Here is a 16,093-nt window from a genome sequence, read left to right on the forward strand (position 1 = left end):
AAAGATTTTTGGTACTCTCAAGCTCGGCTTAGGCAAAAATAGTGAGTCTACAACAATAATACATTTAATTTTAGTACTAAAGACAAATAACAAGACTAATGATAAATTGACTTGCTAAAACTAACGTGGTTGATGGGGGCATGTGCACGAAACCATAAATTTTTTTCCTTGTGTATCCGGAAGAAAAAGATCTATGTTTATATGCATTGCCATGTCAACTGCATCAATCACCACGTCAGCTATTGTGACTACACAATAATTACCTTTAGAGGGAATTTATGAAAAATAAAGGTTACAAAGTTTACTAACTTTCCCTTTTGTCTTTGATGTCATACCAAATGTCAACATAGAGAGCATGGATCAATTCCCTCATTTTAAGCCATATGGCCCAAAAGACGCCTCAACCTTCTAGAGTCCATGGAATATAATGTACATAAAAAAAGTTTGTTTAGTCCATATAGAGCTTGGACCAAAGTCCTCATTGCGTCAAGTGACCCAAATGACACCACAACCTTCTAGGGTTAATGGTTTGATTTACTTGAAGACTTCATTGTTGATATCACCTCTCAATTGAGGAAACACATGATAGTAATTTTTTTTCTTTCATTCAAAAATATTTTTCTATTTTATTTGATATTAATCTTGTTTTCATCATTTAAAAAAATCATCTATCTTACTAGGTATCTGAGGTACGAGCACTTGTAACTTATAAGGATGGTTATGCTTTCAAGATTCATGGTTCTGGTTCTAAGTACACATGGAACCAAACCAAAACCCACCCCTTGATACCCTTAGTTCGTATATCTTTAATATTATAGTTAAAGAAACTCTAGCATTAACCTCATTATTATCAAGGTGATTCAATCTCACGATATCTTATAACCATGTTAGTTAGTTTTGTAGTTTTCTAAAATTGTAAAAATATCATTTTTATTATTAACAAAAATTCTTATAGTATAATAAAAGATATAAAAAAATATGATATACAATTAGATTGATTATTTGAAATAATTTTTTAAAGTAAGTGATTATTTTAATTCATGTTTATAACTCTGATAAAAAACATAGTGACAAAGTCAAGATTTGGGACATTTTGGCTAAGATTTTTTTTTGGAAAATCAATAATAGTCGGCAAAGTCGGGGAAAAATAAAAAAAATAGAAATGTATATTTCACATATTAAAAAAATTTCACATTAGATATAATATAAAATTTTATTTTTCAAAACTATGCAAATAAGTTGGGATAAAATTGTTGATTGGAAGGATCGTGAATTAATCATTATTTAAAAAAAAAAAAAAACCGAAGAATTTTGTTATGATTGAAACAACTTGGACAAGTAATTCACTCATACCATTTTTTTTTTTTTTAAATTTGACCAAGTTGACCAATTTTTTATTTTGTAAAAATAAAATAAATTTAAAATTAAAAGTATTTATAGTTTAAAAAAAATTATATTTGTTACTGAGCATCTCCTAGTATAAATAATAATAATAATAAATTTTAAAATTCATTTTAAATCGGTTTCAAGAGTTTGTCTCGTCGAAAACATGATGACTCAAACGCGTCAACTCTGATGATTACGGTCTATAAGAATCCCGCCAAAAACCTTATCCCTTCAGAGCTGAGAGTTCAGACAGCTTGAACCCTACTAAAACCCTAACGCACACTTCCTTCAAGGCAAGCTGCCTCTCTCTTTCTCTCTCGATTTATCTCAAATTTTATTTCTTCGATCTAAACCGAAACCACTCGATCAGCACTGCAACGTATTTCCACATGGTTTCTTCATAATTCTGGTGAGATTTTCAACTTATTTGGTTCATAAATCCAAAATTTCCAGCAACAAAAGTGCAAAATAGGGTTAGGGTTTGTTCATTGTTTCTCACCCATCTACTATGTCTGGTCAGCTTCTATCCCTTCGATTGCTCAACAATTCCATCACAACTAGTAGTTTTTCCACCATGAAATTAAGCACAAGTTTTCAATCTTCTCGCCAAATCTCCGTTTTCAGTAAAGTTTTCCCATTTAGGTTGAAATACCTAGGGTTTTCCAGAAATGTTAGATTTGGAGTCCAGGCTTTTTCGAGTGATTCATTTCGATCTAGAAATGGTGGTGGTGGGAGTACTGTTGGTGGTCGGACTTCGAAGTTTTCGAATGGTCGTGGTGAGGAAAGAAAGAGCCTTGTTGATGATGAAGCTGAACTTAGTGATTGGATTGGTAAAATAAAGACTGATTCTTTTCGTGTTGGATTGGACGGTGAAAGAGACGATGATTTTGATATGGGTAGGGGTAGTAGAGGAGGTAGAGGTAGAGGTAGAGGCAGAGGTAGAGATTCATTTTCTTCTTCCAGGGACACAAGAGGCGGAAGAGGTGGGTTTTCATCAAGTTTTAGGGACAAGGATGGTAGTAGAGATATGGATGCATATTCATCTTCTAGGAACCAGAGAGGGGGAAGAGGTGGTTTTCCGTCTAGTTTTGGGGAGAGAGATAGGGATTCGTATTCCTCTTCGAGGAGCCAGAGAGGCGGAAGAGGTGGTCTTTCATCTAGTTTTAGGGACAAGGATGGTAGCAGAGATAGGGATTCGTTTTCCTCTTCGAGGAACCAGAGAGGTGGAAGAGGTGGTTTGTCATCTTCGAAGAGACCGAGAGATGGTGATTCAGATGATTTTTCGATTTCTAAAAGGAGCTCTAGGGGCAGTAATTTGAATTCAAGGGGTTCTATGTCAAGAAGACGGTTTTCGAATGGTTCAGAGGGGGAAACAGATGAAGAGTTGCCTCCAAGGAGGAGGGAGTACGGATCTCGAGGTGCAAATACTTCCCAGGGGAAAAGAGTTGGAGGAAATTCTGATATGAGTTATGGGCATAGCCGAGGAGGTGAGAATTTACAGAAAGAAAGGAAGGTTTATGGGAGGCAAAGTCTTGTACTTTCAGATGATGAGGACATCGATGATGAAGAGAGTGAGGAATTAACATCTGCAAGTGAATCAGAGGAGGAAACAGATGCAGAATTGCCTCCAAGGATGAGTGAGCATGTATCACGAGGTGGAAGAACTAATTTGAGTAATGGGCGTGGTCGAGGAGGTAGGAATTTTCAGAAAGGAGAGAAGATTTATGGAGGACAAGGTGCTCTTCTAGTCTCGGATGACGAAGATAAAGATGACGAGGAAGTCAGTGATGCAGAGAATGGAGATTTAATGTCTGGGTTTGGAGATTTACTTAGTGATGAAGATAGTGAAGAAGGCAGTGATGAAGATGTCATTGAGGGTGCAAGTCTGTTGCATGTATCGGCCAAAGAAAGTGCACAGCCGACGCCTAAAATTTCAACTGGAGCGTCTGACTCATACCTAAGTCAGACTAGGTAAGTAAACACTCAATTGTTTTAGATTTGGTTGTCGTTTTCTTCAACAATTTATATTTCAGATTAAACTAACTTTTACCTGTTATGGTTTTATGGGAAATCTTGTTTCTAAGCTCTGTTAGTTATGTTCATGGATTGGGAATTCATTATTATGCTATTATTATATCCAATTTGATTCCTCTTTTCCATAAACTTGATGTAAAAGTTTGTAATAATTAGATATGGAGTTGAGCACTATTAACCTTGAATCTTTGTTTCCAGATTGATTTGGGGTTCTCATTTTCGATTATCAGCTTTTGGAAAAGCTCTGAAATGCAAACACATAAGAACTGACAAAACGAATAATATATAATGTATATAACTGTTTTTGGTAAATTCATGTTATTTTAAATTTTGTTGTGCATATACAACCTCTTCTTCACTAACCAAAAGTAATATACCGTCCAAAATTTTGATCAGAATGGATATTGACTACCCAATCTATCACATTACATAGGATAATCAGGAAAAAAAAATGGAAAGATGTCTATAGTTGATGGGTCCCAACTCACTGGATCTATGCCATGTTTATAACACATGAAAGGTGGATAGACTATTCCTATCTTCACAATTGTAGTTGTGAATGTTCTTCATTAGAAATTAAATATAACATGTAAAACTACATAATGTTCAGAGTATGGAAGCATATTGTCATTTTTCTCCCGTTGGCTATTTGAAATTTACCCATTTATGGTCAATATATTCATGGTCTTTATCTAGAGCTTTTGATTTTGTGGATTTGCACAGGTTTGATCAGTGTTCAGTTTCCCCCTTGTCACTGAAAGGAATTAAAGATGCTGGTTACGAGAGGATGACCCTGGTGCAGGATGCAACTCTTCCTGTCATTCTCAAAGGTATCATTCCTTGAAAGTGGTTCATAACCTTTAGCAAAAAAATAATTAAAACACGGTTATTAAATAATCATGGATATTTTGATTGATTTTCATGGACTTATTCATCCATCCAAGCTTTTTTGTCAACACGAAAGAAGGTTATTGCATTATTAGAGCTATTAAATTATGACTTAAAGGTGGGAACCACTCCTCCCCCCGCAGCATTTTCACAGCCCATAGTTATTATTGCCAGCAATTATTGTGTGCATTTGGAAAAATCTCAAATGTGGGAAGTTTTAAATTTTAGTATCTTGGGGAAATGGATATTAATGAAGGCATTTCGGTAGATTAAACATGTGCAAGGAAGATTTTAGTTTATTTTTCCTGGATGGGAAGAACACTTAATAATTAGATTGAGAGAAATACTTGAGGTTCTTCCCAATCGATGCTGTCCGGGACCCACATCTGTGATTGCACATGTATGGGGTTCAGTGAGTTCAGCTGTGTTAATTCCATATTTTGTCAATTACAAGATATATGTTGAGTGTCGGATCGATTTACCATTGAAAACTGATGAAGATTTCGGAAAAGTTGCTCAACCGCACGTGCCTCAACGAAAACCTCCAATGTGTGTACTTGAAGCCCAAAAGGTAATGAGACCACCCAGGACCTTTTCCCAACATATAGATGAGTGATAGGTCGACCCTTAGTGATTAGGGAAACTCGTTCTTCGACCCGTTTTCTCATCGGACTTTTTGGGAATCGAAAATGGTCATAGTGGGGACATTAGAGATTTGACCATCCTAAACCCATTTTCTGTCCTTAGTGCTTTATAGGTGGCATTATATAGGTTATATCTAGCACACCTTCGAGAACCGTTTCGACATCGACCTTCCCGAAAGTTCGATTTGACGCGAAAAGACAAAAAAGGTATTTTGATCATTTCACCCACTTTTATCATATCCCACCCCTTAGTGGCAGTTTGAGGATGTTCTAAATAGTAATATCTATTAGTTCCCCAAACAGCATGTGAAATGGAGATACCGTTTGAAAGTTATGGTCAAAACACTTTGCGTGGGTATTTTGATAATTTATTGATGTGTCTCACTTGTGGTTGACGGTGCTATAGCTAGCAAGTGCTCAAACGGTCATAATTTTTACCATTGAGCCACGAATTTGCTCCCCTTTCATACATAACAACTCCACCTCATTCCTTTGAGGTGGTTGAAGCTTGAGAGAAGTAAATCCCTCATTTCTACATACTTCTAACCCTTCTTTCTAGTCATGGAAGGTCTCAAATCTAGTTGAACATCCTCTCAACCTAAGCCCTTCCTTCAACTGAACTTCTTTTTTCCATCTCCTTTTACTTGTACACACATTGGTGCATCTATTTGAAGCTTGAAGCATCTATTTGAAGCAAGAAGTACATCAAGATGAAAATGTCTCTCTCAAAGACATGAAGAACTCAAAGTTACACCTTGGTAGATTAATCCGTTGAGTCGAGTCCTTGTGAATATTTCTTTTGTTAAATTTCTTTTTCTTTAACAAAAAGAAGTTTCTTGGTTTCATCCTAAAGTCAAGCTCTTGAGAAGAGTTGAGGACTCTACTCAAGATAACCAGGTTCTAAGTTTTCCAAAAAACAAAACTTAGAGTTTTAATGAGGTGGTACCTCATTTGAACAAATCGGTTTGAGGATTCTACTAATAGAAAATTTTCATTTCGAGAGAAAGTCATTCTCTCGATTTTAAGGTTTAGAATTTATCCTAGACTTGAAAAAAATTATGTGTAAGGTTTCGAGGTAAACCATAAACCTCCATTTTGATAGTAGAACCCAAGACCCGAGAGTAGGGTACTTGGTAGTGGATGTAGGCAAGTTGCCAAACCACTGTAAATCTTGTATCTTCTTAACGATTATGCATTAAGTCTGAATTTATATGAATGCAATGACATGCTCATCAAATACTTGATAAAATGCCTACCTTATGATTATATGATTTATGCTTTAACTTAAAAGGATTAATTCTTATGCATCTCTAAGTTGTATTCATTTTAGTATAATTGAGACTTTTGTAACTTCGTAGGGTGATTCGTAGACTAAATTTTTAATTAACCTATTCACCCCCCTCTAGGTTTAGATTGGTACAAAGCCCGTAATTTCAATTGATATCAAAGCAAGTTGCTCTTGAAGGGTCTATCAACCTTGAGTTGATCTTATCGGTTTTGAATCATTTCTAAGTCAGATAAATGGAACTCGACTCGACTCGACCTCCCATGTTTGATGGTGTTAAATACGCTTTTTGAAAAAAACAAAATGATGATATATATTAACTCCTTAAGTAGGGATGTATGAAACATGATAGAGGAAGGTTAGGAACCTCCTGTGGACACCATAGAAGTTAATGGTGTCTCCACTACTATTTCGAGACCATCAAAGAATTGGTCCAAACAGGATAAGATTGACAGTAGCAATAATTTCAAAGCTCTTAATGCTATTACTAGTGCCATCTCCGATGATGAATATCAAAGGATGTGCACGTGTATGTTGACTGAACAAGTTTGGATAATTTTAGAGGCCACGCACGAATGAACTAGTATTGCTAAGAAGTCTAAACTTCCAACTCCTCAGAACTCAATTTGAAAACATTAAGATGAAGGAGAGTGAAACTGTCCAGGAATTCTATGCACGGTTAAGTAACATATGCAATTCTATGTTATATGTGGGAGAGTTTATCCCACAGGTAGAATATGTGGCAAAATTCTTAGATCCCTATCCAAGAGGTTCGCTAGACCAAAAAGACTGGGAAACATTCCCAAAATGACTAACACGACTTACAACCAATTAGAATCTTACAAAAGTGTTTGAAAATAAAAAAAAATCTAAGATTCTAACAGCTTCTCTCCCCCTTTGGTACTACTTCCCCTGAATGTTTTACCTGTAAAAGTCATTTGAAACAGTACACATGGGTGGAAACAACATTCTCCCCCTGTGGGATAGACTCTCCTACATAGAACATGAAATTGCACATGTCACTTAACCGTGCATAAAATTCCTAGACAGTTTCACTCTCCTCCATCTTAATGTTTTCAAATTAAGTTCTGAAGAGTAGAAGTTTAAACTTCTTAACAATATTAGTTCCTTCGTGCGCGGTCTCTAAAATTTTTCAAACTTGTTTAGTCGACATACACGTGCATATCCTTTGATATTCATCATCGGAGATGGCACTAGTAATAGCGTTAAGAGCTTTGAAGTTATTGCTACTGTCATTCTTATTCTGTTTGAACCAATTTTTTGATGGTCTCGGAATAGTAGTGGAGACACCATTAACTTCTATAGTGTCTACAGGAGGTTTTCAACCTTCTTTTATCATGTTCCATACGTCCCTACTTAAGGAGTTAGTATATATCATTATTTTGTTTTTCCAAAAGACGTATTTACCACCATCAAACATAGGAGGTCGAGTCGAGTTCCATTTCTCTGACTTAGACATGATTCAAAGCTGATAGGATCAGTTCAAGGTTGTTAGACCCTTCAAGAGCAACCTGCTCTGATACCAATTGAAATTACGGGCTTTGTACCGTGTCTAAACTTAGAAGGGAGGTGAATAGGTTAATTACAAATTTAGTCTACGAATCACCCCACAAAGTTACAAATGTCTCGATTATACTAAAATGAATACAATTTAGAGATGCGTAAGAATTAATTCTTTTAAGTTAAAACATATATCATATAATCATAAGGTAAGCATTTTATCAAGCATGTCATTGCATTCATATAAATTAAGGTTTAGTGCATAATCGTTAGAAGATACAAGATTTATAGTGGTTCGGCAACTTGCCTACATCCACTACCAAGTACCCTACTCTCGGGTCTTGGGTTCCACTATCAAAATGAAGGTTTTATGGTTCACCTTGAAACTTTACACGTAATTTTATTCAAATCTAGGATAAATTCTAAACCTCAAGATTGAGAGAATGACTTTCTGAAAATTTTCTATTGGTAGAATCCCCAAACCGATTTGTTCAAATAAGGTACCACCTCATTCAAACTCTAAGTTTTGTTCTTTGGAAAAGTTAGAGTCCTCAACTCTTCTTAAGAGCTTGGTTTTAGGATGAAACCAATTACCTTTTTTTCATTAAAAAAAAAGAAATCTAACAAAAGAAATACTCATAAGGACTCGACTTAATAGATTGATCTACCACGGTGTCTTTGAGAGAGACATTTTCATCTTGATGTACTCCTTGCTTCAAATAGATGCTTCAAGCTTCTTTAGATTTACCAATGTGTGTACAAGCAAAGGGAGACGGAAGAGGAAGGAAGGGCTTAGGTTGAGAGAATCTTTAACTAGATTTGAGGTCTTCCATGACTAGAGAGAAGGGTTAGAAGTATGTAGAAATGAGGGATTTACTTCTCTCAAGCTTCAACCACCTCAAAGGAATGAGGTGGAGTTGTTATATATGAAAGGTGGGCAAATTCGTGGTTCAATGGTAAAAAATATGACCGTTTGAGCACTTGCTAGCTGTGGCACAGTCGGCCACAAGTGAGACACATCAATAAATTATCAAAATGCCCACACAGAGTGTTTTGACCAAAACTTTCAAACGGTATCTCTCCGTTTCGTATGCCGTTTGGAAAACTGATAGATATTACTATTTAGAACATCCCCAAACTGCCACTAAGGGGTGGGATATGATAAAAGTGGGTGAAATGATCAAAATACCCTTTTTGTCTTTTCGGGTCAAATCGAGCTTTCGGAAAGGTCAGTGCCAAAACGGTTTGAAAGTGTGCTAGATATTACCTATATAATGTCACCTATAAAGCACCAAGGACAGAAAATGGGTTTAGGGTGGTCAAATATTTAATGTCCCCTCTGTGATCATTTTCGATTCTTGAAAAGTCCGATGAGAGAATGGGTCGAAGAACGAGTTTCCCTAATCACTACGGGTCGATCTATCACTCATCTATATGTTGGGAAAAAGTCTTGGGTGGTCTCATTACCTTTTGGGCTTCAAGTACACACATTGGAGGTTTTCGTCGAGGCACATGTGGTTGAGCAGCTTTACCGGAATCTTCATCAGTTTTCAATGGTAAATCGATCCGACACTCAACATATGTGTTGTAATTGGCAAAATATGGAATTAACAATCTCCTCCTTTGTTAAGTACAAGACAAAACCCTAACCTAAACCAAAAAGACTGGGAAACATTCCCAGAATAACCAACATAACTTACACCCGATTAAAATCTTACAAAAGTGTTTGAAAATAAAAAAAACCTAAGATTCTAACAGCTTCTCTCCCCCGTTGGTATTGCTCCCCCTGAATGTTTTACCTGTAAAAGTCAATTAAAACAATACACATGGGTGGAAACAACAAGCTGGACCGACCAAAAAATGACCTGATCAGTTGATTTTAAGCATGCAATCTGACCCAGAGGACTTTTCCTCAGTTGCAAATAGTGGAATTAGTTTTTGACCCATTTGTTAATAAGATACATCAGAAGCATCACATCTATTATGTGACACTTATTTTTAATGAATGTAATATATATTACCATCTATTGCGTGAAACACAATTTACCACTAGGGCATCCATGGAATTTTCTACGTCATTGTCATTTTCCTTATTTCTAGTTGAATACATTTGACCAATTAAGTAGATATATCTGAAATATATATTTCAGAATGATGAGAGTGTTTATTGTGATCAATTATGTTTTTCAGGCAAAGATGTTCTGGCCAAGGCAAAGACAGGCACAGGAAAAACTGTAGCATTTTTGGTAAAAAACTTCACTTTTCTGGGTCCGAGTGAGTGCAAGTTGGCCTAGTAAATCAACACTGCATCATTTGATGGCCCCTATGTGAGATCTCAAGAAGTTTTACTCCACACTCATCATTGAAGTTCTTAATTTCAGCTTCCATCAATTGAAGTGATTGTAAAGTCATCTCCTGTTGATCGTGATCAAAGGAGGCCCCCGATCAATGTGCTTGTTATATGCCCGACACGAGAGCTTGCAAGTCAAGCTGCTGCAGAGGCTAACACCTTGTTAAAGTATCATCCTTCTATTGGTGTACAAGTTGTAATCGGAGGCGTTAGACTAGCTCTAGAGCAGAAACGAATGCAAGCAAATCCTTGTCAGGTGAGTTCTTAACCCCATTACATTACAAGGAGGAAATATAGCATGAAGAGGGATGGCATCCCCACTGTTCAGGGATCCATCTAGGAAATCTACTTGGCCGACCACACATTCTATTTGATGGTCTGAAAGATACAGGGGATGGTCCAGCGAAATAATATCAATAAGTTAGACGTTAGGACCATCCATTTGGTTTGATTCTCATGTGAAGCCTTTTATTCTTGCGTCATATATATATATATATATGCTTTACGGCATGTGCGTGAAGCTTATTATATTGGTTTCCAATCATTTGAAACACACAGATTCTTGTTGCCACACCTGGAAGGCTTAAAGACCATATTGAGAATACAGCAGGATTTGCAACTCGACTTATGGGTGTGAAAGTACTTGTCCTTGATGAAGCCGACCACTTATTGGATATGGGATTTCGAAAGGACATTGAGAAGATAATTGCTGCTGTTCCAAAACAGCGTCAGACACTTTTATTTTCGGCCACTGTTCCAGAAGAGGTTTCTTTCCTTCTATATTACATTTTAATGTCTTTTTTTGTAAAGCTGTTGAAATGCTGTTTGATTTGCAGGTGCGTCAAATCTGTCACATTGCTTTAAAAAAAGATCATGAGTTCATCAACACAGTTGAAGAGGGTAGTGAGGAGACACACTCACAGGTAGACAGTTATGTTATCTTTCTTTTTTATTTTTCGCAATCAATGAAATTTATTGGTATATTAAATATTTTAATTCATTGTGTGATTGTTGTAGGTCAGACAGATGCATCTAGTTGCTCCACTAGACAAGCACTTTTCATTTCTCTACGTTCTTCTGAAAGAGCATATTTCGGACGACGTTGACTATAAGGTATGCATTTTGTCCCCAATATGGTTATGTGGATTTTCTAGGTAAACAAAATAAGAGGGAGTCATTTTCTCATTCTTTTTTAAACCCTAGTTTTCCTTACAAAATATGTGTCATTGAAAATAAAAATCTGAAAATGAAAGCTTTATGTGGTTTTTTTATAAGTAAAAATATAATTAACGAAGGGGCGTCTAGGAGACAATTGTCCTGGTTTTTGGATAATCAAATGATTTGCTGGTCAATATCATACAAACAGTTTGATAACTAATCTTTATCTGCTTTAATGCTGAGAAAATCGCAGGTTCTTGTGTTCTGCACAACTGCAATGGTCACGAGACTTGTTGCTAATCTTCTTTCTGAGTTGAAAATGAATGTGAGGGAGATCCATTCTAGAAAACCACAGAGTTATAGGACCAGGGTTTCTGATGAGTTCCGGAAGTCAAAAGGTCTTATTCTTGTGACTTCTGATGTATCTGCACGTGGAGTTGATTATCCAGATGTTACCCTCGTCATTCAGGTAATCTGGTTTTTACGTCTTCTTTAGAAGTTGAAGAACCCACCGTTTGCCATTATGCTTGTAATTTATCAAGGATGTATTATTTTCTTTCTATCATGAATATCTGATCAAAGTAATTGTAGTTGGTTTGGAGTAATATTGGATTCTATTACATGGTAGAATAGTATCTCTTTCGTACTCTAGCAGATTAGTTATTTCATCTAAATTAGCTCCAAGTCCCGGTACTGTAATCTGCAAATAGTTCTTTACAGCTTCGGGAGACTAAATGATATAATTAGTTTTATTATTTCCACTGCAATGATCTTTGGGCCTCTACTAAACCGTTTCTTGCAATTGCAGGTAGGTGTGCCCGCTGATAGAGAACAGTATATACATCGTCTTGGTAGAACCGGCCGAAAGGGTAAAGAAGGGGAAGGCATATTGTTGCTGGCGCCATGGGAAGAGTTCTTTTTGTCTAGTGTTAGGAATTTGCCCATTGCAAAGGCGTCAGCACCTTCGGTTGATCCAGATGCAAGCAAGAAAGTGAGTTTTTTTTTCCTTCAAACTATTAACTATTAAAATGATTTAAAAAAGTGAGTTTTTTATTTTATTTTATTTTTTCAAAATTTGCATTTTTCTTTTACATTTCAAACACATTTTCAAGACAAAACAAAAAAATAAAAAACATAGAAAATATAAAGAAAAAACCATTTTTTGTTGTCGGATGGTTGATTTCAGTGGCCTGGTTTGTGATTTGGTTCATAAATGTTGTTTAATACGGGATTTGATGATAATGTCTTTGATACTATGATTTTTTTTCTATAGTACATTATTTTAGTCGAAAGATATGGTGACAATTTGATTTCTGTTTTAGCGTCATAAAATATATAATTATATGAAACATGTTTCGTGTATAGATATATTCAATGGAATGTTTTTTTGCTAAAAAATGTATTGAAGATTTATAATTATTGTCTAATATATTATACTATGTATTACATTTTTTATGATGTATTATATATGAATAATGCTGAAGTCACCTCAGGCTGGAACCTCATATCGCACTTCTTGACGTGAAAGTGTATGGGAACCATAGATGCTTGTCATCGAGATACGAGTGAAAAAGCATCTATGGTTCCTATCCACTTTCACTTCAAGAAGTGCGATATGAGGTTCCAGCTTGAGGTCACTCCAGCATGACTCGTTATATATATTTATAATTTTTACAATTTTTTTTATTTATCTTTTTCCTTGCTGTTTTAAACCTGTATTCGGACTTGGTGACTGTAGTCTAGTAAGTCGTAACTAAACATCAAAATGACAAATAAAGATAATTTTCTGCTTCACTTGATGGGTGTCTCATGTTAATTTCCTCGAGTTAATGTATGAGTAAATTGTAGGAGAGGGAAGTCAAGCCCTTTATGTTGCTAATATAATTATATTTTGAGGTCTTATATTGCCACACCAACTACGTCATTAGCACAGTTAACAAAATTATATATAAGGGTTGGGTTCCATCGACTCAAGAAATAACACACGATCCCGACCATGTAAACAAAACATCTAATAGTTGGGATTTATGAAATTATATATAAGGGTTGGGTTCCATCGACTCAAGAAATAACACACGATCCCGACCATGTAAACAAAACATCTAATAGTTGGGATTTATGAGTATCCCAATGATACTTATCTCGAAAATTAGTATCAATCATCAGAATTTGTGTCAAATGGATTCATATTTCATGAGTCAAACAAAACTCAACCCTATATATTATAACACCAAATAAGGATATGGAGACATCAACAGTAAGGTTAGGAGTGTTAGAGTATGAGGTATGATGGATTGAATAAAGTGTATCGTAATACACTAGATCAACTATAGATTATGAAAAAGATTAGGATAAGATCTCAATAGATCTAATTAGATATGAATCTGATTTTCTTATCTTCTATATAAACTCTATTAGGGTTTATTGTAATCACATAAGAGAATCAATTGAATCTCATTCTTTTTTATGGTATTAAAGCTTAGTCTCTATTGAGAGAAAGATCAACATGAGTTTGTTGAATAAAAAATCTGAATCCTTGAAATTTGTTGTCCTCATCTTGCAAGATAAGATTCGCCATCTCCAAAATTGTTATGTGGAATTTCATATGATTATCTCTACCTAGGAGATTGTTAAGTAACCGTTGTTACCAATTGTGTTGTCACCTAGATGAGAGTTGTTACCAATTGTGTCATCACCCAGATGACAGTTCCAAAGTGATTGATTGGCGATAAAAAATAAGGAGCAAATGGCTCGACTCGAATAAGTCATGATTGATTTGGGCTAGACCGAAACTTGACATGATGGATTTTATTCGAAAAAGAAAATGGACCTCATAGGTATTGAGCTTGATCATACTGGATTCACAGGCTCAAATTAAGGAGCTTGATCACTATGGATTCATAGGCTTTTTGGGCCAAAAAAGAGCTTTGATATTAGAGATTCAAAGACTCTTAGGGCCAATGATGCTTTGGGACATAAGTGTTATAACAATCTTTTTTAAATGCTCCATACACATACAAATGGTGGGAGAAAATCGGGCTTTGGGCTAGGTCAGAGTGGTTGGTTTTAGAGGTGGACAGATGTTTGGGTAGGTTATTTATGGTCTTGGCATTAGAATCTTCCCCCCACCCCCAAATAATCTGCTTGTTAAGCTTGGATGATCATGTGATGAGATCTTTGGTGATGGGAAATAAACATAAACATACTTTTGTTGCTACTGCATCATTGTAGCAGTCATTTGCAACAACGATCTTGACACCGAGAGAAGCATGAATAAGATCAATGGAGATGCATGGATGATTGCAGATTTTTTTTACTCACATCTAAAATGAGTGACTCAACAACAAGCAATCTGCAAGCGTGGATCTGTCTATAATTGCAACCAAAGGTCGTTTTTTCTCTCTCCAAAATCAAACAGTGACCAGAAAGAACATTGATACGATGATGGCGGATGAGTTGTGTATGGAAAGATGGCAGCAAAGGCATATTGATGGGTTGGAATGAAAGATGATTGGTGAGATGATCATTACCATGTATTACAATGATTAATGAAGATCGATCCCGATGAGACTATAGATGACATGCTTGATGAAATGCTCAAGAGATTGGATAGGTAATAAGTGGCTGGTAGTCGACACACTGGTGACGGCGAAAAATCGACTAAAAAACCGGTATATCATATCTCAGTGGTGACTAAGCTCTGACACCATAAAGAAGAATAAGATTTAGTTAAATCTTTTTTGTGATTATAATAAACTCTAATAGAGTTTATAAAGAAGATAAGAGGATCAAATTCATATCTAATTAGATATAATAAAATCATAATCCTAGTCTTTATCATAATCTTTAGATGATCTAGTGTATCATGATACACTTTAGTACAATGCATCAGACTTCATTCTCTAACAAGGAGCATTGCTTTGACAACAACCAACCTTCGATTTTTTGTTCTTTCACCACTGTCATTCTCACAACCACTCTCTTTAGAGTATGAAGAGCTTTCTTTCCCTGCACATGAATGGTTCTCTGCAAGTCATACACCATATTTATTTTGGTTTGGCGATATAGGCTCTCTATGTATTTCCATTTTACAAGCTATGTGTCCTCAACAAGACTAGAAATTAACTTGCCTATGACTGCACAGGTGGAACAGGCACTGTCCCGTGTAGAGTTGAAAAACAAAGAAGCGGCTTACCAAGCATGGCTGGGCTACTACAATTCCAACAAAACTATTGGCCGGGACAAGAGCCGTCTTGTAGAGCTTGCAAATGAGTTCAGCAGGACCATGGGGCTTGACAATCCTCCTACCATTCCCAAGCTCATCCTTGGCAAAATGGGTCTTAGGAATGTCCCTGGCCTGCGATCTAAGTAATTGACATTGAGTTGTATCAGCAATTTTTAATTTAGCTTATCATCACAGATAAGGAACAATCTCATTTCTCTTGCATTAATTTTGTAGCTGTAACAACAATCAACTTATAGGTCAAACTATTCAGGTGGTGTGCCATGTCTCGATTGCTGTGTACACATGGATCAACTGATTAAGCTTTAAGAGCAAATTTTTGAGGAAAAAGGGCTGATTATATCTAGTGGTTTCATATATTTTCATGAAAAAAGTTGTGAGATTTGAGAAATGTAGGTGCACTTTATTGATCGTGCTCCTTGTAAAAGTTTTCCGGGAGAAAACTATTGGTTAACATTGACAAGTAACCAGATAAGGGCATGTTAAAACCATCTTTAATAGTTCTGTTTTTGAGAGAATAAAAGTACAAAAATGCCATTTTAGGCCCGTATCTCTCCCATGCTTCATCTAAAAAACATGCCATT

The 16,093-nt window shown here is 35.9% G+C and overlaps 1 protein-coding gene across 1 annotated transcript; it reads left to right on the forward strand.

Moving 5' to 3' along the window:
- Window positions 1-1,625: 1,625 nt before the first annotated feature.
- LOC147390987 (DEAD-box ATP-dependent RNA helicase 31-like) lies at window positions 1,626-15,849 on the forward strand. The gene is made up of 10 exons (XM_086458555.1): window positions 1,626-3,357; window positions 4,144-4,250; window positions 9,949-10,004; window positions 10,140-10,364; window positions 10,667-10,873; window positions 10,945-11,031; window positions 11,126-11,221; window positions 11,520-11,735; window positions 12,075-12,257; window positions 15,411-15,849. The coding sequence occupies exons 1-10, from the start codon at window positions 1,895-1,897 to the stop codon at window positions 15,636-15,638; spliced, it is 2,868 nt and encodes a 955-aa protein (XP_086314681.1). The 5' UTR covers window positions 1,626-1,894; the 3' UTR covers window positions 15,639-15,849.
- The last annotated feature ends 244 nt before the right edge of the window (window positions 15,850-16,093 follow it).

Source organism: Akebia trifoliata, chromosome 11 (assembly GCF_017979445.1).
Source record: "Akebia trifoliata isolate Shusen 1 chromosome 11, ASM1797944v1, whole genome shotgun sequence".
NCBI classification, from domain to species: domain Eukaryota; kingdom Viridiplantae; phylum Streptophyta; class Magnoliopsida; order Ranunculales; family Lardizabalaceae; genus Akebia; species Akebia trifoliata.

What these genes read in the sequence shown, in the direction of transcription:
- LOC147390987 (XM_086458555.1), top strand. Translation starts at nt 1,895, where the DNA reads ATGTCTGGTCAGCTTCTATCCCTTCGATTGCTCAACAATTCCATCACA. An exon ending in GTGAGGAGACACACTCACAG is followed by an intron (nt 11,032 to 11,125) that starts GTAGACAGTTAT and finishes TGATTGTTGTAG; the next exon opens with GTCAGACAGATGCATCTAGT. An exon ending in ATCCAGATGCAAGCAAGAAA is followed by an intron (nt 12,258 to 15,410) that starts GTGAGTTTTTTT and finishes ATGACTGCACAG; the next exon opens with GTGGAACAGGCACTGTCCCG.